This window comes from Podarcis melisellensis (assembly GCF_964234715.1).
Source record: "Podarcis melisellensis genome assembly, chromosome: 4".
Taxonomy (NCBI): Eukaryota; Metazoa; Chordata; class Lepidosauria; order Squamata; family Lacertidae; genus Podarcis; species Podarcis melisellensis.
Window position 1 is genome coordinate 42,567,273 of NC_138531.1, and position 26,731 is coordinate 42,594,003.

The 26,731-nt window shown below is 38.7% G+C and overlaps 1 protein-coding gene across 1 annotated transcript in view; it reads left to right on the plus strand.

Moving 5' to 3' along the window:
* POLA1 (DNA polymerase alpha 1, catalytic subunit) overlaps positions 1-26,731 on the plus strand; it is a 179,730-nt gene that overhangs the window by 120,104 nt on the left and 32,895 nt on the right. Inside the window, exon 36 of the mRNA XM_081909016.1 lies at positions 14,358-14,451. Coding sequence (XP_081765142.1) covers positions 14,358-14,451 — 94 coding nt within the window. The remainder of the gene's footprint in view (positions 1-14,357; positions 14,452-26,731) is intronic.

The window sequence follows — 26,731 nt, forward strand, 5'->3', positions numbered from 1 at the left end:
GCCTTGGAAAGAAGGTGGCTGTGGTGACACCATGGCCCAATTTGCTGTTAACACGCCATTATGAGTTGTTTAGCTCCTGCCCACTAGTGCAAGTCCAACCTTGGAACCATGCTTTGTTTTCCTCACAGCAAGTCCTGATCTGTAGCTTAGGTTTGTTCTTGGCTTACCAGCCTTCATTAATCGGAGCAAAACAAACCACAATTGCGGGTTCGCACATAACGTTAAGCTAACAATTGTGGTTTGTTTCTTCCATGTGCTATTCGGTAGTTGCAAAACAGCCCACGTTGGTGCATTTAGAGTAAACTATTGAGTAGGTTTTACCATGACGTACGAACTAGGTCCCTGCCTGACAAGAGACTGATTCTTTACAGCAATTAATGGCAGTTCCTCATTTATGGAATACCCTCCCTGATGAGGTATGTCTGTCTCCCCTTTTATTAATATTCAGGAGTAATTTAATCCGTTTCTGTTCATCCAGGCATTTGATTGCTGAAATATACTGCTCCTAGCAATCTTGAAATTATTAGCTGTGAGAATCTGTTACTGTTCTTAACTGCTTTTATTTTATTTTTAAAATATTGTTTTGCTGATTGCTGCCCATCTGGGGGAAGTGAGACAGAAATTTAATTAATGATAATATGCAGGGTGCCATCTTTTTTTTCCAGCAACGCTAGAACACAAATCTTTATGGATCAAGTGCAAACTTTTCCTTTCCTTGCCATATTCATTTGATAAAGGCCTTTTTATCATAAAGAAAGTGGAGAATGAGGGAGTAGCAACAGAGAGAGAAAAGAAAGATGTGAGGCAAGCATGAAGCTTGTATTTAACTAAACCAAATTAATTTTAGTTAAAACTTCCTGAGGTCAATAAATTCTATTGGTCAGACTGAAGTATATTTCTGAGGAGCTATATAGGGTTGTATTTGAGTTGGCTGCCCATGTCTACAGTTCAAACAAGCAGCATGAGGGCAAGGCTGCATATACGCCATGCTTAAAATCTGTTCCCAAGAAATCCAATATATTTGCCAAGGAAAACTGGGTCAGTTCTACAAGCTTTCTCTTATTTTGCATAATTCTTCTAGTGGTTGGTTGGTTGGTTTTTTACCATTCTGTATAACTAAGGCTACAAGGAGATGCAAGGGGCTATGGCTGAAGGGTGCAGGGGTAAGTCCCCAATCCAATCCAATTACAGTGGTACCTCATGTTACGGATGGGATCCGTTCCAGAGGCCCGTCCGTAACGCGAAATGCCCGCAACTCGAAGTGCTGTGTCTGCGCAGGTGTGCAGTGCGATTTGGCGCTTCTGCACAGGCGTGAGCGGCGAAACCCAGAAGGAGACGGTAATCTTTCTAAGGAAAAAATGAACTAATACCAACAACTTGTAAATATTATTCCTATCTGAACCCTTTCCAGTCCTTGTAGCAAATGAATGATCATGTCACAATTCATTGAGGACAACCTGGAAGGTGAGCTTGACACTCCTTCTGCACCCAAGGGAGCTATGGTAGTTTTTCAGAGCCCTTAACAGTGTGCTTTCCTGGGCTGTCACTAAGGCAGAATGGGACAGCCCAGCTAGGGGCAAGCTATCCAATCATTGGCTCATTATCATTATATGCTGCCTCAAGGCATCATGGATCAACTCAGGGTTCAGCTGCTTATGTTCCTTTGGGGCATCTCTTGCAAGATCTGCTAGAGCAGTTTATCTGCAGATATAATGTGAAGTGCTGCTGGCTTTTCCATTTGAAAATGTAGAACAGAGTTCCCAAGTGTCATTGTAGCATCTCGAACACCTGGGAGTGATTCTGGGATACAGTCCAAAATGTACCTAATGGTATAGTAGTAGGTGAAGGGTAAGAGTAATTGCAAAATATTTCTATTTAGAGATGGTGCTCTCTTTGCATGCCCATCTTTAGATTTCTGGGCCGAGCTTGGTGATGTTTATTAATGATCACTTTGGATATCTTATATATTTGGTTCAAAGTAAATTGTAAAAAATAAAATGTCTTTAAGATTCCTTACTTAAATTTGACATTTAAAACAGAAATCATTCAACTCTATCAAAAGCCTTTTAGGGATCTGTGTATATATGAGCAGCCACTTCTTTTTGCATTTAGTAATGATAATTCATACACATTGTACGATAGTAATTTGTACTATCAAAGACTAATCTAAGCATAATAACTTTGACTTTCTTGTTTATAAATTAGTAATGTCAACGTGTTATTCCACGCAGTTGATATTTTGATTCTGAGTTGTGATGAGCAAGCTTTCCCAGACTTGCTTTGTAAGAAACTCACCTAAAGCAAGCCTTCATTTGGCCTTCATTTCAAACATTATCTTGTTTTAAGCTTGGGTTCAATCAAACTCCACTAATCTCACATTCCTGTGATCAGAACTTCTGGGTCCTCAATAAAATTAGATTATGCAGGAATCTTGGGGCCTGCAATGCAGCTGTTATTGCCTGATGGAAGGCTACAACAGTAATCCTTCTAATTATCCCCAGCACCAAAAAAAAATGAGTCAAGGGATAGGCTGGCTGTACTAAGGCCTCAGTACATATCAGGAGAGCAAAAGGCTTCACAGCAAAGGAGGAGGAAATAGCTTATGGACTTTCGGGGGGGGGGTAGACCAACCTCTTGGTGCAACCACCATCACCATCATCATCATTATCATTACTAAAATTTCTATACCACCCTTCTTCAAAGGATCACAAGGAATTTTACAATATAAAAACAGAAAAATACATAACACAGTAACAAACAAAAACAATAACTCTGGGACAGGCAAAACTTCCTACCACCATGGGGCATTCTTTCTATCCTGCAACATGGCATATAGTGATATGTTAGTGTATTGTAATCTCAATACTAAAAGAGTCAACACTATATACAAAGCTTTTCAAACACTTCCACTTAGCTTCTGAGTTGTCAAGTTGAAATAGATATAGGTGAGGATGAATGAGCAGCCTTTACCTGCAGTTTCCATTACTTTTGGGAGGAGGGCACCTGCATTCTTTAGGAAACTCCAGATTGGATGGGAAGAGATTGACCACTAGCAACCCAAAGTGTTTTTGAGGACATCCACTTGTTTGAGCATACTAGTCTTTCACTTTAAGCTATGGGTCATTATATGCCTGCCTCGAGTGACCTTTCAGCATGAGAGGTATTTTCCAGTATGAGTTCCTTAGAAAGTTGGCAGATTTGTTTCTGTTTCAAAAGAGGTTATCTCAGGGTGTGTTGCTCCAGGAATCTCACAAGATCCTTCTAACAGTAGAGTCAAGTCTTTTGTGATGGAAGGCCACTTTCACAATGGCATAGCAGAAGGAAAAGCAATGGACATGTGAATTTCTAAGAGCACCAGCAATTAAAGCTTCTTGTCATACATCATCTAGTCTTGACCATTTAGCTCAAGACTGAAGTACAGTCGATGAATATTTTATATGGGGGTTCTGTTCACGCCCCCCCCCCCACGTGTCAGCAGAGTGTGTATATGCATGTCCTGCCCAGTTACACCCTGTTTGTGAGTTTTTGGTGATGTTTTTGGTCACTTCAGGGTTCGGCACTGTGTAAATCAGTATGTACAATATGTATTGTACATATTGATGCATGCAGACATCTCAGCCAAAGTTCATATAAACAGGCAAGGGAGAATGAGATCATTGAATCTATACAGAGAAGCCATCAAGACATTGGGTGGGATAAACAATACCTGATGAATATGCCTCTGTGGTGTCCTCCAACCAATGCCTGACAGGCAGATGTGGTGAAGTCTGTATCCTTGGCTCTTCATTCAAAGTTTTAAAAAGCCAACTTTGGACCTTATGTCAAGGTTTATTTTTAGGAACTATGTGGTGTGATGATGTATGACTAATAGGGCTCCTATATGCATTCTCTCCACTCTCATTCATTCGGCAGTTTATGCGTATAATTAGGAATATGACTTGAAGATCATTCTGGTAGTGCTGTGGTGACCACATAGACGTTGGGTTCTGGAAGTGAATTGCCAGTTATCCTAAAGTTACTGGAAGATTCTGGCAAGAATAGACTTCTCCCTGTTGTGCTCAGTATTCTGTCCATATCCTGATCTATTGTAGTTAGTTCGGTGGAAGATGAGAAGTAAACTCTTCAAACTGTGCTACTCATGTTGCACACTGCTCACTCAGAGCTTTCAGGGATGACTCTGCTTCTCCAGGCTCTTTGTTTGCTAAAGCTTGAATTGTTGCCATGTTGAGTTAAATGTTTTTATGTTTATTTTGTTAAGGGGGTTGACTTCATAATCTTTTTGGCAGAGTTCAGACATTGCCCTGCCTTCCACCAGAAGGTAGTGAAACTGCTCTTTTTCCTTTCTCTGAGATGCGAATTTACACTCACAGTATCACAATCTCCCTTTCTCTGATATTTTGTTCCCTATCTTATAATGCTTTGTGGGCAAGAGTTTTATGGGCAACCTTTAGTCACTCTTCCTTTTCTTCTCCCTTTTTCAATCTATCAATAGTAATATCAGGTAGATATGAATGTTGCATATAGTTGGATCTCTATACCTTGAGGTAGAATAATTTCACTTTGATCTTTTTTGTTTGATATGTTCTAAGATAATGCCTACTGGCTTTTGTACTTTGACCAAAAATATAGTTGGAGGGACCCCAAATACCCTGCTATACCCCTGGAAGAGATAATCTTTTACTGAAATTTTCAGTTTTATTTTCCAAAAGGTAGTAGTACATCACAGTAGACTGGTCAAAAATAAACTTTTCCCCCTCTTCAGTCAATCATGTGTATACATGAACTGATAAAAGGAGAAAGCTCACAGTATAGACAGAAGGCTGAATTTCTCTGAAAGGTCTATGAGTTGCAGAATTTATTTATTGTATAGCCAATGTCCATTAAAATCTTAGAAAAAAATACATCATTAACCTATGTTTCACATAGGTTTTTGCTTCTTTACTAAAAGTCTGCTTACTATGATTGCTCAGTCACATTATGGCCATTAATGTATTAACTAGTTCAGTTGAACTTTTCCGAATGCTAGTATTGCAAATACCAGAAAAGAAAGTAAAAAAACGAAGAAACAATAGCTTTCTGAAGATGACTAATTTGAATGGAACTTCAGAGAAGTATGGATTGCATGAAGGGAGAGCTAGGAGGAAGCATCACTGAGTAATGTGCTGCAGCTGTTTGAGTACAATGAATGCACAGCCGCTCTGTATACATTTTCTATAATAGTTCATTAACATAAATGTTTATTTCAGGGATTCTCACACGTTGATAGTGAAACTTGGTGATGAAATAGTTTGAGTTTCCTTAGGTTCAATTAACAGAGATTAAAACTTGCAATATCATAGCTTGAAAATGTATCCCACTGAGAGATTTTTTAAAAAATTTTTGTGAACAATCACCCAGTCCAAATCTGCCCCATATTTAATATGTGCTTTTGGACATACAGGTTGAGCACTTAATACTGTGATGTACTTAATACTGTGATGTACATGTACTTGTTCAGTTTATCCAATTCATGCAGTCTATGTTCAATTGCTTGCACAAATCAGCTCTCCAACCATCTACTGAGGTTAGAAGCAGCTTTCAGTTGCATTAGGTTCTTGGGGGAAGAAAATACAGATTCAGGGAAAATGAAACCAAATGTTGCTGAAGTTGGAGGAGGAGGTAGGTTGCTGTCCATCCACATGTTAAACCATGGCCAGGGTGAGCATTATGCAATGGAGATAGCGGCCTGGTTCTTCCGTCATGGTAAGCCAAATTGGCTAACTGGGACCATACAAATTTGCAGGCTCTTCAAGATGAGTTCACAGCTGCTCCCAAGTCTGTTTTATTCTTGTACCACAATGAGCTATATCCCACAATTGAATTAAGTGCTCCCAGAACTCAGTTATTGTTGTTTAGTCATTTAGTTGTGTTCGACTCTTCGTGACCCCATGGACCAGAGCACGCCAGGCACTCCTGTCTTCCACTGCCTCCCGCAGTTTGGTCAAACTCATGCTGGTAGCTTTGAGAACACTGTCCAACCATCTCGTCCTCTGTTGTCCCCCTCTCCTTGTGCCCTCCATCTTTCCCAACATCAGGGTCTTTTCCAGGGAGTCTTCTCTTCTCATGAGGTGGCCAAAGTATTGGAGCCTCAGCTTCAGGATCTGTCCTTCCAGGGAGCACCCAGGGCTGATTTCCTTCAGAATGGATAGGTTTGATCTTCTTGCAGTCCATGGGACTCTCAAGAGTCTCCTCCAGCACCATAATTCAAAAGCATCAATTCTTAGTTCCATATTAACTGTCTTTGAACCCTTGTTCTTATAGGTTCTGAACTAGCCTAATGAATTTACTCCCATACAAGGCCTGTCTGAAAGTTGTAATAGCACTTTGAGGCGATGAAGAGTTTGGTTGACCAATCACATTAGGTCTCTATGCTTGACATCACTGATGGACAGCCTTAAATTGTGTTGGGGATGCCTCTGAAGTGCAGTTAAGTAGGCATGGCATAGGTGACCTTATTGGCATCAATTGTTCAACCAACTAGTAATATTTCAAGTTTTTAAACGTCAAGGTATTTCACTAGACAATAACAGAACTAGTTAATGAATCGTAAAACATTGATTTTCAGTTGTTTTTTATTTATAGTAACTTAGCAAAGTTATTTAATCATCTCTTATTATTACTAAATTTATTAGTAATCTATTCATAATCATCTCAATTTTCTGTACTGAGTGAACTCTGGTAGTGTCCAGTCCAGCAATACTTCTGATTCTCCATGCAGCCTCTTGCAAACTGTCCCAAAAATGCTCAAGATGGTTGGTGAGGGGTACTCCACAGCAGATTTGGGGACTGCCGGGGAAGAGAGGGGGAGATCACCCTTTTATTTTTTAGAAGATAAGCAGTTTCCCCAACAGCTCATACAGACACATATTTAAGACATTTCTTGTTTAAGTGTACTTTTGTGTGCCTTGATAATTGCATATTTATATATGTTGTGTATATTTTGATCTTGGTAGAAGGGTAAACTTGACTAAAATAAACGTAATTTAATAAGAATTCTATCTGAAAAGTTGATAAATGTTTTCCTCCTCCTGAGATTCCCATGAGCAAAACTCATATATACAAGCATTTGAAGTACTGAGCTTTGCCTTTTTTCTAACATTGCAAATCGCCATGTGCAAAATGGCATGGTGAAAAATGAAGTACATCTTTTATCATCTTCTAGCTGCTGAATGAGACCAGTGACACTTCCATGCAAAAAGAAAAAACAACAACCCGAAATTTGCAGCACATTCATATTCAATTTCATCACAGCAGATGCTCATTAGTATGTTGTTATTAATTGGTATTCACTTTAGGTTTTGTTTAAAATGAAGATAATAATTAGGTTTTAATGACTGCATCTTTCAGGGGGAGGGATGGGGAAGGGTAGAGTAACATCTCTCAAAACACTGAAGTATTTCTTGGAACTTGGTTCTACGTACAGTAGAAAAATGTCTCTTGAAGAGACACAATTCTCTGACAAGAACTTAAATTATTTTTAAAGAACTTGTCCTAAATTGTCTGCTTGATGGATGTGCAGAATCAGATGATAATGTGAGCCTCCATTCTTTCTAATCAAATTACCAAAAAGACTTCTTATAAAAGTAAGTCTCTCTAGCAGTTGATTAATGAAGTGGTGCCACTGTTTTGTATTAGAACTAATTGAAGTAATACAAATAAGTTATCTCTCTAGCCTGTAGAAATTATCTTCTTTACAAAGCAATGTAATGGAGTTGGCAAACTCCACCCCCACCCCACTTTACGGTTCATAGCATAAAATAGAAAGGAATACAAAACTGGTAGATAGATATAAAATCAGAGCTGCTTCTCATTTTATTACCATTTTCAATTCTGCGCCTATGTTATTTAAGTAATATGTGCAACTGTACTGTGATAAGCCCATAAGCCGCTGAGCTACTTTGAGTATGTATGTATACGTTATGGAGTTAGCTATATTTATTACTCAATGGCTGCATGCATATTCCAATGTGGAAGTAAATTGCAGTACTAATTTTGAGCCTGAGAAATATGGCTCAAACATAAAATATGAAAAGCAGCCTTTAGGAATATGAAAAGGTGCACTGGGAAAAAAATAGGTAAACAACTGAAAAACAGCAATTCATGCTATGACAAATAAATGTCGTGCTTATTGGGTCCAAGTATGGTAACCAAACAGCCTGAGGCATACTGTAGTTATCAGTAATGGCTGGCTACCTGTCACTCAGAAATGAATGGCCTTGTTTTTTCTTTAATTAATCTGTGCATTGCACACCTGAAGTACACATAGTCTAAAATATATGCTTATTTATATATGCATCTGTGCTGTTACATCCATAAAAATGGTTATAATTGCATTGTATTTATAGTAGTGTCATAATTATAAATTAATATCACTGTGCTCATAAACATCTATATTAGCTGCCTCTGTTACACTGGCTTCTAATGCTATTTTTAATTTATTTAGAAATCTTAATATCCTGCCTTTCTATTTCATAGTGAAAGTAGATTGTAGTGTTTAAGAAAGGAAACATCAGATTACAAATTTAATAAATAAACCCATAATCTATCTCTAAAAATCCCTGCTAGGAAGCTGTATGTTCTTTTTAAAGTGGGTAGCTATGTATACATACATATTATGAGCCCTGGTTTTGCCTGTGAATCACAATTCTTTCAAACAAGGCTTCCTTAGGTTCTCTTTGTGATTGTACAACTTGGACTGTTAAAAAGTTTCATGGAAATGTGTGCTCCTCTGGCTGTTGAAATAATCTTTAGAACAACTAGCATAAACATTCAGATTTCATGGGGCAACATATCTGAAGATAATTTAGAAATGTCTTCTTGTTGGGTATAGCGGAACCAAGAACCATTCACACTTCTACATACCTGTGAATAAAGTAAAGTTAGAGTTTCCTTACCCAGGATCTGAACCATTTGCCCAGAGTTTCTTTCAAGACTACAGGAGAGAGTCATGTGTTAGAAGTTTAAAGATAACATTTATTAATTACTATGAAGAGTGCAAGTGATCCTTACGTCTGGTGTTCCCATTAAGTGGTAACCTAAAAATGAACCTATATTTGCAATTCAAGAGAGAAGTTTTGAAACTGGCTTTCACAAGGGGGGCAACAAGTTGTTGTTTTTTAAAAGTGGATTAATTTAGATCTTTTATTTATGCATGCTTGTCCAAGATATGACCTTTATATATTTTGAGCTTATTTAATTTGTATTTCTCTATTCATTTATTCATTTTCTCTTAATAAAGTAAGATGTAAGATATGTCTCATTTAAAATTACCTCAGTGAATTTTTTAGAATTATTCAGTGGTATTGGTGAAGGGGGCTTGTTGAAGAAATGCCTAAGAGTAATACCAAAGAAATTAAGCCGAAAAGTCACTAGAGGACAAAAAAGGGCTTCTTCCGGTTATGTGAATGCAAAATGAAAATATTTGTGAATACAGAGATTGGGTAAAAGACCCCATTGAAATCTACAGCCTTTCAGATGCATTGCATTTTTAAAATATCATCACCAAAGGTAAATGAGAATTTACTATTGCAAAATTTTAAAAGGCTGCTTTCCTCCCATGTAAGGCACCTCTTCCTTGGTTTCACATATGTGACTTAATCTAACTTAATTGTATTTGACATTGAAAATCTCTAAAGCTTTTTGTTTTCCACTAGTTACTAATTGCAAAATATGCCAGGTAACAAAAGGGCAGGAGGTGTTGGTATAATTAAAAATATATGTGTGTGCATAACTTTTTTTTAAAAAAAAATTCTTATCCATTTAGGTAGTGACTTTCAATTAGCCTCTCTGCTAATATCAGGTCACTAAACTCCATAGCTGATGCTTTATTCCTTCATTTGGGTTGTCAGTCGTTTGCTTCAGTTGGCTGGCAAAGGTGGCTGTATATCCATTACGAGTAACACAGCACTTTGCATTTCTGAATTGACAAGCAGCTATATTGACCTAGCGCTTATTATGGGTCAACAGCTGCGTTAACCAACGGAAGGACTGAGGGGCAATTAAAATGAATTGGCAAAAATATATCTTCCTAATTTACTCCAATTTGTTATTTATGCTAACATTGTATGGCTTCTATGGTGACACTAAACAGAATGGACCCAATAATGGCAATTAACATAAAAATATAATGGCTAATCAAATTGACAGCAACTGTTTCTCATCATCTCGACACACAATACATTATCAAAACAAACTATTATGAAGGAGGTAATTTCAGTGTTCTATTCAACCTGCTGCATGTGTGCAGTCAGGGAGATGTGTACCAGCAATTACTGCTGAATCCAAAAAACTAAACAAATAACTTAATCGCTGTCGTCCTCCTTTTTTTTCCTTCTTCAGGAAGCAGTAATCAGGATTTACTAAAAATAAGTGGTGTATAATAGTATAATGATGATGCATATCATAGAATAACTAATAAGGAATAAAATAAGCTTCTGTGTTATATAAAATAAGTTCATGTGAAGGAAGGGTGAAAGTATGGTAGTATTAAGAGCACAAAATGTTAACTCTGAATGTTGCATTTTTAACAATATAATATGCAGGTGTTGATTGGGCCTTTATGCCATATGGAATATAATAAGGTTTTGTTATTAGAACATGCAACCTTACATTGATTTTAGACCAATAAACAAAAACACCAAATTTCAGTATGGCAAGATGTGTTTTTTAAAAACAAACAACTAATGACTAAGAATATATCCTACACATGTAGCGTTGAAAGTCCAGGATTTCCAGTGGTTTGGCTAGTTCAACACTTCACCTAAGTTCTTCTGGTAGAAATCTATAAAGAACACTTCCACAATTTCTCCAGACCCTCATTATTTTGTCAAACTGCTTTTAAGTTGGTGTCATCTTTTGTTTGTGTATGTGGTAGTGATTGTCACTATATATCAATTATTATATACTGCCTTTTGCCTAAGAAGCTCTAGGGCAGTGTAGATGATTCACCCTTCTCAATTTTATCCTCACAACACCTTATAAGGTAGGTTAAACAGAGGGAAAATAACTGGCCCAAAGTCGCCCAGTGACCTTCATGGCTGACTGGATACTTGAACCTGGGTCTCCCCAGTACACGTCCAAAATGTTTAGCTCTGCATCGTGCTGGATTGGTGGCCAGATGACCAAGTCCTCCCTCTCTTCTTTCTAAGCTTAATTTTGAAATGGAAACTTGCTTGCCCTTCCTTCTTGTGTTATTTGTTAGCTCTACACTGGTTATATTCAATTCCTTTTCTTCTTTTTTTCACATGTTTGGACAACATAAAACCAACATGCATTCTGTCTTCAGGGACATACATCAGTTTATAAGAAGCAGCAAATATACTTTTGTGCATGTTTTTTTTTCGCTTTTCTTTTTGAAAGCATGAGCAAGCCAGATGCAGGCTTAGGGGAGTCGCAAGATTTGCAGGAGTACAGAAAGCCATGTGGGAGAGGAATGAAATAAACTATCCTGACAGAAGGCACAGCTGTGAGCCAGTGGGGTGTAGTGGTTAAGAGCGGTAGACTCATAATCTGGGGAACCGGGTTCGCTTCCCCGCTCCTCCACATGCAGCTGCTGGGTGACCTTGGGCCAGTCACACTTCTTTGAAGTCTCTCAGCCCCACTCACCTCACATAGTGTTTGTTGTGGGGGAGGAAGGGAAAGGAGAATGTTAGCCGCTTTGAGACTCCTTTGGGTAGTGATAAAGCGGGATATCAAATCCAAACTCTTCTTCTTCTTCAGCTGGCTGGAACCCTGAGCATAAACACTCCTTGCTGCACAATTTTGTTAAAGTTTATTGACATGTATTCATGACAGCATGATAGGTTTCCATATTATCTTCTTGGACTCTATTTGTACCATAGTTGTTTACAATCCAATCTTCCAAAGGACAGAAAAATATTCCCTATCCACAAAGGTAGCAAGGCCACTGAAAGCAAAATCATGTTGGATACTACCCCCCAGATGCAATTAATTACAGGCCAGAATTGTTTTTTTGAGAAGGTGACTGAATGTACGATATATGTAGAGTTCCAAAGATTGATTATCTTGGTCCTTCTTAGTCTTGCTTTAGGTTTTAGGCAACATTATTACAGTGGTACCTCGGGTTACATACGCTTCAGGTTACATACGCTTCAGGTTACATACGCTTCAGGTTACAGACTCCGCTAACCCAGAAATAGTACCTCGGTTTAAGAACTTTGCTTCAGGATGAGAACAGAAATTGTACTCCGGCGGCGCGGCAGCAGCAGGAGGCCCTATTAGCTAAAGTGGTGCTTCAGGTTAAGAACAGTTTCAGGTTAAGAACGGACCTCCGGAACAATTTAAGTACTTAACCCGAGGTACCACTGTAGATGGGTCAATCTAATAATGTCTGCCCCCCCAAAAAACCCCACTAGTTAATAATAATAAACTAGGTTGTTGTGAGGTGTCTTCCATCTATAAGTTGAAAAGTTAAAACTAAATGACATGCAGCACTATTTGCAATTTCTGCTATTTGCTGCACAATTGCAATTTCTAACCCAGGAATAAAGCCTGCTTGTTGTGGATCTGTAACCAAATAAGCAATGAACCACCTACCTATATCCTCTAGGGCAAGTATTAAGGTGAAGCACTGTTGTCTGAAAAGCAATGTCATCTTGTGCATGCAAAATAATAAACCCAATTTCTTGTTAAGCAAACCTATGCATGCTGATATGGGGATAGAGTCCAGCGGTTTCATCACAATATCTTGATCTTTTCAGTCAAACTACTAGAAAACTCTACTGTAACACTTCAGGGAGTCTCATGTCTTGGAATGGGAAGAGCTGTGTATCTCAGTAACCCTGATACATCCGTAATCCCAAGCAACTGGTGGGGCAATCCTATGCTCACTGTCAGAGCCATTGCTCTGTAGAGCTGCTGAGTTACCACCACATCCACAGCCTGGCCACTCACTGGTGGAAGGGAACAGGCAAATCAGGCTCAGTCCCTGCACCAGCTTCAGGCCTAGCAGATCCTGGGCTGCTATCCCTGCCCAACCTTTTACTGGGCTCCATTGTCTGACACCCATGTCTGAGAGGTAACGAGGGGGGTATGCACCAACAGAGTGACACTTGCATCGCTCTGTCACTGGGAGGCCAGCTGAATCAAGCGGAGGGGCGCCTGCCCTCAGTCCACTTCCACCACAGTCCAGGTGTTTGGGGATTTGGATTGCAGCAGATAGTTATTCCAAGTCTCCTTTTATGTCTAAGTTCAGTAAGAGTGATTGGCTTACAGAATATATTAAAGCACATTTGATCCTGACAGTAACTAAACTTCCCATCTTAATCCAATTTGCAGCGATCCCTGGAACATCATGGCAAAGAGAGGGATAAAACTCTCCCAAGGATCCCTGGGGTGTCGTTTTTAACATTAAGATTTACTCAGAGTAGGCCCATTGGAATTAATGAACAAAATTAAGTTTGGTCCATTGATTTCAAAAGGTCTTCTTGAGTAAAACTTAGTTGAGTAGCACCCATGTGATTTTTCTGATATAGTTTTGAAACTTTCAAAATAATCCTGTTATTTCATCAGTGTAATGCTTGCCTTTTTAATAATTCCATACATCACGCTATATTCAATTTTGTGTTGGTAGTCTTATCCCCCTCTCCCCCCAGTTTGTAAAAGTGATTAATTGTATTGTAGACATTTGTAGATTGGCTTCATTTGAGCCACTTTAGGTGACATTAATGCAGAGCAACGTATGAAACAGTAAATGGCCTGTGGCACACTGCTCTGAATGGTTGGTTAACTGTGGTCAGATCCTTCAGCTGCATCTACATAGTATCTCTAAATTATAAAGTTTCGCACAAATAACTCCATAATGTACCCAGTGTCTTGTAGGCTTCTTATAAAGCAAGTGGCACTAGCTAACATTGGAGAGATGTTGTTGAATCTGATTATTCACAAAGACTTACCATTACAGACTTATTAATTGCATTTGGAGTAAAGAACTAAGATAAATAGCAAATTCTCAGAAGATAAAACAATTGCATTGAATTGCTGATGGTAATATGATTTGCACATTCATGCATCTTATGTTAATTAAATCAGAACTTGCCCGTATTAGCAACATATAGGACAACAAGTTAGCCGCATAGGTTTTTTAGAGGGGTTGGGAATTTTTTTTTGTCTCCACATTAGTTGGTTACCAAGGCAGCTTAACAAAAGTTAAAAACTTGCCTAACACCAAACAAGTTTAAATCCAATGCATAACAGCAAATCAGCATAGCTTGTGTATGAAAGTTGCAACTGATTATGCTTTTTCTGGTATTAGCTCTTTTCCCTGGTGCATTTTCATTTATGTTCTTTTTACGTTACAGTACTCTGACAAGGCCCTGTACACCCAGCTGTGCTTCTACCGGTACATTTTTGATATGGACTATGCAATGGAGAAACTTACCGATCAAGAGAAAGGTATGTTGAAACACTGTAATTGCCTTGTGAGTTTAAAGCGGAAGTTTTCATCATAAAAGGCTATTCTGCTCTGTTGTGCTGCTCCAGTCTGCATCATTCTGCTCTCATCATTTACACAAGTTAGTTGACTGCTTGAATTTAGGAATTCCCCATTTAAGAAGGTACCCACATTTCCTAATAATCCACTGTATACCCCTCACTCTGCTGAAAAAAACAGTGTTTAAGGAAGGAGTGTTTTAAACTCATTTAACTGGTTGGGGGTGCTGGTGGTAATCTTCTGTTGAGCATTACTCCTACTGCGAGGGCAGTGGAGGGTCAGTCTAATTGTGGGAGAGCAGGGACTGATGGGATCTGACATAGGGCCTAGTGACAGATGCTTGCAGGCAATGAGAAGGCTAGAGAAAGCTTTGGGTTAGAGTGACAAGGAGTAGAGCATAAATGGACCAAAACCCGTGTTTGTTTTAGCCCCAATTATTCAAACTTTTGGTATTCTCTAGTATTTTTATTTGCCTGTTTGTTTAAGTAGTTCTTACATCTATCCTGACAGACATTTAGAAAAAGGTGGGAAAGCTCTTTAAAGAGTAACTTACTTCTTTGCACTTTCTGAAAAGGCATCACACTGGTCTGCCTGGTAAGAAAGGGTGACAACATATCTACTTAAGAGTATCAGGCTCTGTTTCGAACAATAGACAGGAACTCTGCAGCTTAACCTCAACAGAAGCCAGGAAAGAATGATATCTTGAAGAACAGATCAGAAGTAATAATTTCTGTACATGTTTGACTTTCTATTGAGTCTTGCATTTTTCCATTCCTTTTCATTGAAAGTCTGCTAACCCAGCAGTAGATATAGAACACCTTAATTGCAGAGCTTTCTGACATTGAAATGCGAAGTTCCTAAAGGTATCAGAATAGTGCCTGAAGTAAAAATGAAAGGTTAGGTTATACTGAGATATGTTCTGATTGAAACAATGTCAGATATTAAAAGCATTGTCTGTACCTTGAGAGTGCATTTCAGTACTTATTAATATCTTCATGCTATTTATTTTTATACACCGGATTTATAAACCAAACTAAATGCATACTAAGTAAATACTTTTACACAGTTACAGCAGCATTTTACACTCCCACCTTCATAAAAAAATACTAAACATGCCCAGTTTACTTTCTGGATGAATAAACTGTAAAATTGCATTTAGAAAAATGAAAGTTAGGCTGTATGACCTACATGCAAAACACAAAATCTAACTTTGAATATTTGCTTGTATCCTGTAATTTAAACATCGTTTTCCCCCTCTGTGTTCCCTCTGTGGTGTACCAAATATCAATTGAAAGTGATTTTTTTATGGATGAATTGCTAGAAAGCTTTACAGGCAGACTTTTCATAGTGGCAGTATTTCTCAGAGCTAGTAATGGGTGGGTCTTCAGTGTGTCTCTCTTAGCAGGTGACAATTACTCAGAAAAGTATATGCAGAATGCTGCAGCTGTGTCTCGAAAGAAACTTAAGAATGAAATGCTTCATTAGAACAGGGTGTTTCCAGAAGCGAAAATGGAGTTCCCACACTTAGACTACTAGTACATTTAGGTGCAAGAGATAGCATAAGAATTTGCATGTACTTTGGAAGGGTGTGCTGAATTGGCATATAGATAGCAAGGTAGTATTTATATCATCAAGTTGATAATTGAAGTAGCTTTGAAGGCAACCTCTCAAACATCAACTAGTAAAACTGCTCATTATGGTTATTTTTCATGTCCAGTCAATCTAGAGATGAATAACTCGCTGCAGAATCCCTTCCCAAGGTTCATTGGCTTGCTGATAACTAAAAGAATGCCATATACTCAAGTTAAATATTCCTGGAAAAGTAGGCAGATTCAGGCCCAATTTGAAATTGTGCCTAAGTAACAGGATACATTTGCTAGACACAAAAGCATAGCATATGCAATGCTTTTGGAATGGAATAAAGTTTCTGTAATACGAATCCAACATGAACCAATCCCTTAGAGAACTGTTTCTTGGGCATACGTCATATATTTTCTGATGTATTCCGAACATCAGTATTTAAGAAATATAAAAATCTACAATGTTGATTTCACTGTGGCTTTGTTTAATTTGCTTCATTTGGATTTTTGTGAATTTACAATGATTTTGAGCAAAATATATACATTTGATTGTTACTAAATTGGTATAATTAAGTCTTAAGAGGATAATTCAGATCTTAATATCTGTAAGATTTTGCTTTATTTTGCCATCAGGTAGTTGATATAGACTAATCACTGATTTTTTTTCGTGGGGAAATAGAGTTTTAAAGCAATGGGAGAGAATTTTTTTGTAGATGTATTGTGGTTATACAGTTGATAGTTTTTATTTCCATAATGTTTTTTACTACATAATTATACATCTTAATTACGTAATTACCATCATAATTATTATGTAATTACATGTAGTTCCACTAATTACAAAATCAGGAAGTATAATTATCTAGTAAAAAAATTCTAAAATCTTATTTTATGAACTGGAGATCATTTAAAAGACCAATTGGTGAACTACTACCGTATTTTCTTTACTAACATCTGACATCTTAATTTAATTCCTGGCCTCCATCTTTTGAAGCCAGCAAATGGTTAAAGATATTGCCAACATCTGCCTTTAATGAATTATGAAAGTATGATAAAGTTATTTTGCTTTGCTTTACAGTTTTCTTCTGAATTTTCCTGGAGCTTATGTCTGTTTTCTTGCTGCTACTGTTATCTCTCAGAAGGTCAAGGCATTAGTTGCTTCCACAAAAATTTTAATAGCTAGCAACATACTCAACAGGAGTGGCTGGTCCAGAGGGGCAGTGCCACAGGGCTGCCATTACGCCACTGGCGTTCGGAGATGGCGCAGGGGTAGGGGTGGTGGCAGAGAGATTGGGACTGCATGGGCACAATAGTGGAGTCAAATCTTTCTTCATGCCCCGCTAGGCAGTCCAGCCACTGCCCAGCCAAGCAGCAGCAACACCACTGTCAGGAAGGCAGCTCTGTGGTACGATGCCAGCCGTTGCTGATATGTGAAGCATAAATAATTTGGAGTTAAAATTATTAAACGGAGCACTGAGCGGTGGGGTTGTCAGGTGGTCAGCAATTACATTTGGATTTGGGAGTTCTAGGTTTCAAGCCTAACTCAAGTGTGAATTCTCTGAGTTGGCTTCCATACCTCTTTCATGACCTAATAACATGCAGACAAACAAGACCAACACTGAAATTAAAGCTGGTATATAAATTGTAGTTGCCATCATTTTTATGAGCAGTCATTAGCCTTGATTTCTCCAAAGAATCTTTTATACTCTTGAGACTCATGGGTTGTTGTTAGATGGATTCTCTTCTTGGCACTTTTCATATGGGAATGTCCAGTGTCATGTTAATAAGCAATACATTAAAGTACAATAATCCTTTATACGGGTGCTCTGTTGCTATTTTTGCACTAATAGCTAACATTGCCACTTACAAATATAGAAATAAAAATTAAGCCACCTTTCATGACAGCAATGTAAACTACTTATCGCTCTGAACTGCTGCTGCTGCTGTTGTTTAAATTCTTATCCATCCTTCTTAAGGTCCCAGGACAGATCACAACAGTTTAAATCAAATTTAATTCAAACTGAAGCACTGGAGAATCTGGCTGGAATGTTTGGTCAGTAGGAGGGAGCAGTCTTAAAATAGGTAGAGTTGAATGGTGGGAACCTCATGATAGAGGTTAAATAAGGGGTTTTTTTGTATTAAGTACAGTGGTACCTCAGGTTACATACGCTTCAGGTTACAGACTCCGCTAACCCAGAAATAGTACCTCGGGTTAAGAACTTTGCTTCAGGATGAGAACAGAAATCGTGCTCTGGTGGCGCGGCAGCAGCGGGAGGCCCCATTAGCTGAAGTGGCGCTTCAGGTTAAGAACAGTTTCAGGTTAAGAACAGACCTCCGGAATGAATTAAGTACTTAACCCGAGGTACCACTGTACAAACATTCCAAAATGAAAACTGTGTGTCAACATGTTCTACAAAGTGGGACTCCCTTTATCCAGCATTCTTTTACCTGGATATTAGGATCCAAAGAGCGCATCACAACTTGTTTATGAAGCACTCAAGGCCAATCCCCAGGCTTGAATGGACCCTCAGCATACAGCGAGTGACCAGATTCCCTAGTGGTGCAGGCGCAAGCAAGTCTGTATTCACCATTCACACCCTCCTTCTGAATAGGTATGTAAGGCACTGGCACTGTTGGAAGCCAATCAGTTGCTTGGCTTGGACTGCTGCTGGACATCGCTCATGTTATGATTCCTGTGGTGCAATACCCAGTTCTGAATTGCATTGTGGGAATTGTACCATCGCAGCTGGCTGGTGTCAGATTTGATTACTCACGGGCTCCTTCTCCATGCCAGATTAATGTGCTTTTGAGAAAAGGCCACAGTCTGCCTCATAACACTGAAAGATGCACCTCTTCTGACTACAACCTGTGGCAGAGAATAAAATAATGTTGTGCCTTATAGTCTAGAAAACATGTAAAGCAAAATTGATATGTCATTTTTGTCTTTGTATTATGCTCCATTTAATATCCCTGTTTCACATCTGACTGTTTCCCTCCCTTATTTTAAAACGGGTAACACTTGATTTGAACTTTGAGAATTATGTCCCAAATACGCTTACCAAGTTGTTGTTGTGCAAAAAAATTTAAAGTATAAACTAGAGTAATAAAGTGAGCATCCTTCTCTTATTTTCCCACCATTTAATCAAAGGCTGCCTATTGCACATTTACATGAATGTCCTATGATACTGGTAAAAAACTAGAATAAACTCATTTACCTTTTTTATAGAGAGACCTTTACTAAAAGTGCCAAAGCTGGCCTCTTAAATTCACTGAATTCATCAGTGTTCAGCAATGCATCTTGCTGCTTTCATTGAGTTCAGTTTGCACCCAGGTTTTCAGAATAAAAATCTAGTGAGAGTAACTTGTCCAGTTACCTTGCATTCTTTATTTTCACCTTATTTTTAACCTATGAAGATGTTGATCTTGCTAGGATTATAACTGTCAAATGTGTATCAAAATATTTTCCTGTCTTAAATTATTTAACACAAAATCTAAGAATGCAGTTATTTTGACATGAAAATGTTATGTACCGTAATATTTCCACTTAAAACAGACATTTTCATTTTACAAAAGATGTATGCAGCAAGACAAAAAAGAATACAAGGAAGTGAGTGACAGACTGAGCTATTTTATTTACTAGATAAAAACAAATAATCCTATTAGTGTCAGATATTATGAACTTGGAATTAAAATACTGAGCTATTTATGTGACTGCTTCATGTTTTTATTGCTGTGAGTGGGCTATAACTATGGGGTTGGATTAGTAACAGAAATAGTAACAAGTACATTAGAGTTGAAATATTTCATTTGAATCCCCGTAGGAACTATTTCCTCTCTATATTAGTTATAGGAAGTTTGAGGGAGGGACTGTTCTACAAATAGAAGAACTTAAATTGTGTGTGGATTGTTGTTCTTGATTGGACTTGTGCATGGCTTTGCTTTTTGATGCGGGTGCATATGTGCACATATGTCTTACTTTACTTTTAAAAGTTTAGAAAAATAATCTGGATACGTAAAAGACTTAATGGCTATCCCAATTAAAAGTACATACCAGGGCAGCAGGGGCAGAATGCTTTTAAAAAAAGTTCTCATGAAAACCACAGATTGTAAGTACCGTCTTAAAAGAGGCATTCTCCCATATATATTTTTTAGCATGGGGAGGTTTTTGTCCACTTTCACACTTAAAAGTAAAGGTAAAGGGACGCCTGACCATTAGATCCAGTTGTGACCGACTCTGGCGTTGCGGCACTCATCTCGCTTTATTGGTCGAGGGAGCCGGCGTACAGTTTCCGGGTCATGTGGCCAGCATGACCAAGCAGCTTCTGGCGAACCAGAGCATCGCACGGAAACGCTGTTTACCTTTCTGCTGGAGCGGTACCTATTTATCTACTTGCACTTTGACGTGCTTTCGAACTGCGAGCAGGGACTGAGCAACGGGAGCTCACCCCGTCGCGGGGATTTGAACCGCCGACCTTCTGATCAGCAAGCCCTAGGCTCTGTGGTTTAACCCACAGCGCCACCCGTGTCCCTACTTTCACACTTAACACTATGCTAAAACATATTTTAACCATGGCCTCTTGAAGAAGCCAGGATCAGCCTCCACAGATAACGAAATAAACCACACCTTTGTTGTCTCCTGCCATTCTTCATCTGATGCCCTGAATGCCCTTGCAGTGCTCCTATACAGGCATGGCCTTGGCACATCGCCTGCTCAGTTGGCATTGGCCCACTGCATATGCAGGGCATGGGACTCTACTTAGAGATTTTCAGCTGCTTTCTGCACATGCGAACCAAACAATGTTCCCTTCCTTTCTCCCGGCAATAGACGATTCCCCTGCAATGGTGCTGAGAGGGGAGGGAAACCTAAAGTGTGAAATAGAAAGGCCAGTGTTCTTTGGTTTCTTCTCAGAGAAACTTTACCCGTAAGAGGCTCCATAGTTCGGGCAAAGTGTGGCAGTGCCCTGCTTGTCAGAGCTCCCCCGTGAGTTCCAACACACACTCTATCCTGGCCACCACACCTTTTGCAAGTCAGCTGTTAATTGAACTTCCCTGAGCTCCGTTCTGATCTGCTTCTCCCTCCTGCTAGCTGCTGTGCAATGCACCTGAAATCTCTCACTTAGTCTCCTGTGTGCAGACTGTAGAATGAGCGGGTTCTTGTCAGTGGAAGCTTGTGAGAGATGCCTCAACAAATCCCGTTGTTCACTACTTTTCAGTTTTTGCTTCTTCAATGCATCCTGAGTCCCTCATTTTCCTTGAGGCCTTTAAAAAGTAAATCATTCTGAGCCTGAGGGGATATATTATTTTATCTGAGCTTGTGTGCATGTGTTAAGTTGTGTTTTCAACATACTCACTTGGATACAGTGGTACCTCGGGTTAAGAACTTAATCGTTCTGGAGGTCCATTCTTAACCTGAAACTGTTCTTAACTTGAGGTACCACTTTAGCTAATGGGGCCTCCTGCCACCGCCACACAATTTCTGTTCTCATCCTGAAGCAAAGTTCTTAACCCGAGGTACTATTTCTGGGTTAGCGGAGTCTGTAACCTGAAGCATCTGTAACCTGAGGTACCACTGTATATGTTAGTGAATTAGCCAACAGTCTCTTTACATTTTTCTCTCCTTGCAGAGCAGTAGCAAGGCTAGGTGGGTTTGCTTTAGAGGAAGGACTTGCCAGGAAGAAGTTTGTTGGGGAAAGGGGTCTATTGCCAGGCGGAATGAACAGTTAATGTTACTTCCCAAAAAGCACTAGCAAGAGCCAGGACTTATCCATGCTTTCCAGGCTCAGACTGTGCTCTAAAGTTCCGTGTCTGAACGCCTCCCCCCTTTTTTGCCCTGGAGTCTTCCCCAACAAAACCTGCTCTTTAAAGCAGAATTAGAACAAATGGCAGTCCATGGAAAACTGAAGTAGCTGTTTGCAGGGAAAGCTCCAGAGCAAAAAAAGGGGGCGCTCAGACAAACCTGGGACAAACAGGGCACAAGGTAAGCATGGATAAGCTCTCAATCTGCCTGGACAGTTTTTGTAATTTTCTGGCCCCTCTTGCCTTTCATCTCTGCGACCTTGTGAATGACTCAGGCAAGGTGCCAAACCAAATCAGGATTAAATCAGGATTTGGCATTCATAGGTAACAACGAGCCATAGCGAAAGCAAGCTTTGTAAGCCAACAGCAACGCATGGTTTTAAACCACAATTAAACAAATGATGGCTTGGCCTTATGTGTGAACTCAGCCATTGTATGTGCCATCTAAAAGCAAAACTGTGCTTCTTTCTTCAGAAATATTTATTTTACTCATATGCACATTCGAGTTATAGATAAATCAATTAATTTACTGAATCCAATAGGGTGAATTAATATGGGTTGTATCCAGTAGTGCTCCTTTGCTGTCAGAAAGCACTTTGATTCAGAGGACGTTGAAAGTGGAATGGAGAAGAAGTCTAATTTTTTGTGATTCCCCCTCCTCCCTGTAGCACTGCCTCCCAATCTTCTCCAAAGAGTTAGGAGACCCTTCAAAACAGCATGGGAAGTGGTGCAGCATAATAGCTGTGCGGAATTGGAAAAATCCCCACCCTCCCCTTTCCATTGCCAGCAGCCATTGCTGAATCCCTCTGTCAGCAGAGGGACATCACTAGATGCTATCAAACAATAATAATGATATTAATAGAAGATACTGGTGATGTGGTGAATACATTTTTATAAGTAATGAGTTTCCATATGCACAGTTATACTAGGATGCTATTCTTGGGACTAACTACTTCCTACTGTTTATCAATATTATAGGTTTTACTCTGAAGTTACTGGGTTCTGTGGATTTTAATTAAAGCATATAGTTTTTGCTAGATTAATATTTGTGCCTTTCTAACACTGTGGAATTTTATTTTTTTGGGGGGTTGAATATTTTAAGACTTCCATTGATACTGGATAAAATAATATTAACCACTTTTGAAATGTGGCCATGGTGCCAGTTGTTGATAAGGCTTCTAACAACTCTTTTCACTGGTTTTGTGAGCAACGGATCAAATTAGATTCATCACTCTTGGCTTGTGGTGATTTGAAATTGAAATGGAATATATTAAGGCAGCCAACCACACTGATTACATTGCAAGCCTCATTTAATTTCATACATTCACACATTACAGTGAAAAGCAGATTTTAATGCATGATTGTGACTGTACCTTGAGTGACTCCAAAGGTCATCTGTAATAGGTGCATAATTTGTTACTATTGGATACCTAATTAACAAAAAGTATATATATATTCCACAGCTATGTACTACCTATATAATCTAAAGTGTTCATTTATGTCCCTTATGAGAGCCTATTGGTCAGTTCATCGTAATATAAATCATCTGGGCACAGTTTGCTGAGAATTTTTTCTGTGCAAATTCCATTGAGATGAATGTTTAGCTGTGTATATATTGCACAATGTTGTTTTTAATTTCTGCAAGATTTTCACAGTGAACGTTTCAGGGTGGGGGTGGTGGAGTTGCATAAAAGTTCTCAAACAGCACATCTGCCAGAGTTGAACGATTACTGTTCGTAAATGCAACGATTGGACCTTGCTACAGTAATTTATGCCATAACAACCTCCAGGTTGGACTACTGTACTGTACTCTACATTGGGGGTGCTGTGTTGAAAAAACATTTGGAAATTGCTCCAAGTACAAATGTTGCAACCAGTTTGCTGTCCAGCGTTTTAATTCCGTCGGATCAGTTTAACATGCTATGCGGTGGTTATGGCTTTGTTTTCAAAGCCTAATTCAAGGTTCTGGTGTTAACCCTTTGAAGCTTTCAGCAGCTTGAGAATGAGTAGTTTAAGGGCTGCCTTCTTCCATATCTTCCTTCCCACAAGTTTTGGTCATCCTTTGAAACCTTATTCCAGATCCCTCAATCCCAGGAATAGCCAGGGTTCAGTCCTTTTCCGTTTTGGCATCCACTGCTGTGGAAAGCATCAGGACCTGAGGCGATTTTGTTTTCGAGACTAGTAAAAACATGGCTGCTTTAAAGGGGATTTTACCTAACTTGCTTTTTGCTAGTGTATCTAATATCATAGTTTAGTTGCCTGTTTCGGAGGTTGTTATTGGGGCTTGGCTTTGATGTTCGTATTTGTTTATGGAGGTTATCTATTTTAACTTTTTGATTGTAAGTCTTCATGAGTTTAAAAATTAAGTGAGGTCTAGTTTTTTGAAATGAAGACATTACCTATGTATTTTGTGAAGTACTTTTCCATCAGCTCTGAAGCAAGCCCTTTCAAATTAATGGGGTGATCCAACAAGCTCCGGTATTATATAAGGAGAAAAATGGTCCAAATATCAGGTTGTTATTAATTTTATACATTTCTATTGTATCTTGCCTCTACTGTTTAATTTTATGAAAGTTTTCTCAAAAATAAGATCTACAGTACTGGGTTGAGTGATGCTTACTCATTGTGTGTTTAGGAGTACAGCCTCAATCTTTTTTAAAAATGAAAATACTTCCATATGAAAAGATTGCTTTAATTATCATTTTAGTTGCTCATTTCAGTAGCTTTTCTAGCTCTAAGATGACCTTGGAATTGGCAGAATTGTACAAACTATTCTTAAATGTGACTATAATAGATTATAAAATGCCATTATGATGCTTGTTTCTCTCATTATTAATCTTTTTCATAATAATTCCTGACATTGAATTTGCCTTTTTTAGTACATATATTTACCATCTCAAAATCTGCAGCTAAAAAATATCATATATATATATATATATATATATATATATATATATATATATATATGCAAATAAAATTCAGATTCTATTGCAACAGTGATCTCAGTGTTTCAATTTGGAATCAAAATAGGGACACCCAAAAATAAGGGAGTGGTTTCTATATACCGGGTGCTCCCTAGATACACAGAAATATAGACTTTTGTAATCTAAAAACAAAAAAACCCCACCCCCACCACCAAAATGGCCCAACAAGGGCTTGTGAGCTTCCAGAATTAAGATGCTGGATTGAGATGCCAGCAGTGTTTTATTGGGTCAGTGTGCTGCATGTGAATTCAGCCCTCCGCCCCACTCACAAAAAAGGAAATAAATTTACATCAAATTTGTTTATGCATGTGTCATGTGCCATTTTGTGTGTTAACATCATAGTTCATAACAGTGGTTCATCTTCACCAATATGGTGACTAGTAGGAGTGCCCCTGCTGATACCTACATACCAGCATAAAGTCCTTGCAGTGTCAGCATGACACTTGTGTAGCAGTTAAAACAGATGGTCCTAAAGCATTAATTGCTGGTACAAGAGTCATTGGGTCTCCTCAGGAGATAAAATCAGAGTTTTAGATCTTCCAAGATGTATCTGCTCTGAATTGAAGTCCATGCTGAATGCAGCACAAATGTGTTATAGTCTAATAGATCTGCACCCTCTTCTGAAGAGGTCATATGGCCACAGTTATCCCTACTCTGGTAGCATCTTTGCTAGATTATGACAATTCAAGAAATGTGTGGGTGTCTTTGAAAGCTGTTCAGAAAAAAAATGGCTGCCCCCTAGTATAGCAGCCAGATTACTGGAACTTCCTGTGGATATACACCTTTGTTGAAAATTCCCACAATGTCTCCTTACTTCTCATAAGTGAAAGAGTATTTCAAATGAGGAACGTATTATGAGTGGAGTGTGTGAAATCCTCTTAGCGAACCATTGCATGTTTTTACATACCAAATAATGGTTAATGTCATCAAATGTGGTTCTTAATACTTCATATTGTATGGATGTATTTCAGTGTTCAGAGTATTAACATTAAGACCAGTTTTTACAGCTGATTTGCTCTGGAAATTGCTTTGCATACTGTCAACAGTTTTCAGTTTGGTTGTGCTTGTAATTGCCAGTCAACTACTTTTAAGAATGCATTGTTTTCAAAGCAAACACTAGAAATCATAAATCAGTATCAAACTGTTCTAATTTTTCCGATAACAATTTTTTCCTCATGTATGCTGTTCCGAAACAGGAGCAACAAAACAAAACAGGAGCAAGGGCTCTGAACTCCTTCTGGCCAAGCAAGGCCAAGGGTCTCACAGGTGCGTTCCTTTCTTATGAATCCATGGTTTATTATGATGTCCAAATGAAGTAGTGAAAGTGTGTGACTATTTTAGGTAGAGGGTGTCTCTTCAGAGCCTGTTCTCCTTGCCCCTGTGGTTCTGGGTGTGTGTGGTAAAAATAACTTCTGTAATTCAGAGCCCCAGTTTGACAGGAATGCTTTTTTCCAACCTCCTCAAGGCAAACTTTTATCCCATCGCCAATCTCGGAGGAAACGAACTTCATTAGGCAGTGTCAAGCAGATAAAAGTTGACCCCCCTCCCCATCACCTCTTAAAATCAATACTTTGAAAGCTGTAGATACAATCAGGTTTTGCTTCAGCAGAAGGGAAGTTTTTATGTACAATGTTTTGCTTTTTTTTTTATATTCTGTTGGATACTGCCCAGCATGGCTGGGGCAACCCAGTCAGATGAGGGGGACAGATATAAGTAACAAATTGTTGTTAGCTATTGCCTTTCTTTCTCCAAACATTTATTAGGCATTACAGATACAGACCATCTTAAAACATCCATATACAGAAATTTTCATTGGAGTGTCTTCCTGCTGCCATTCACCACTCCAGGAGATACTATTAACAGAAACTCAGCCACCTTTGCAGTTA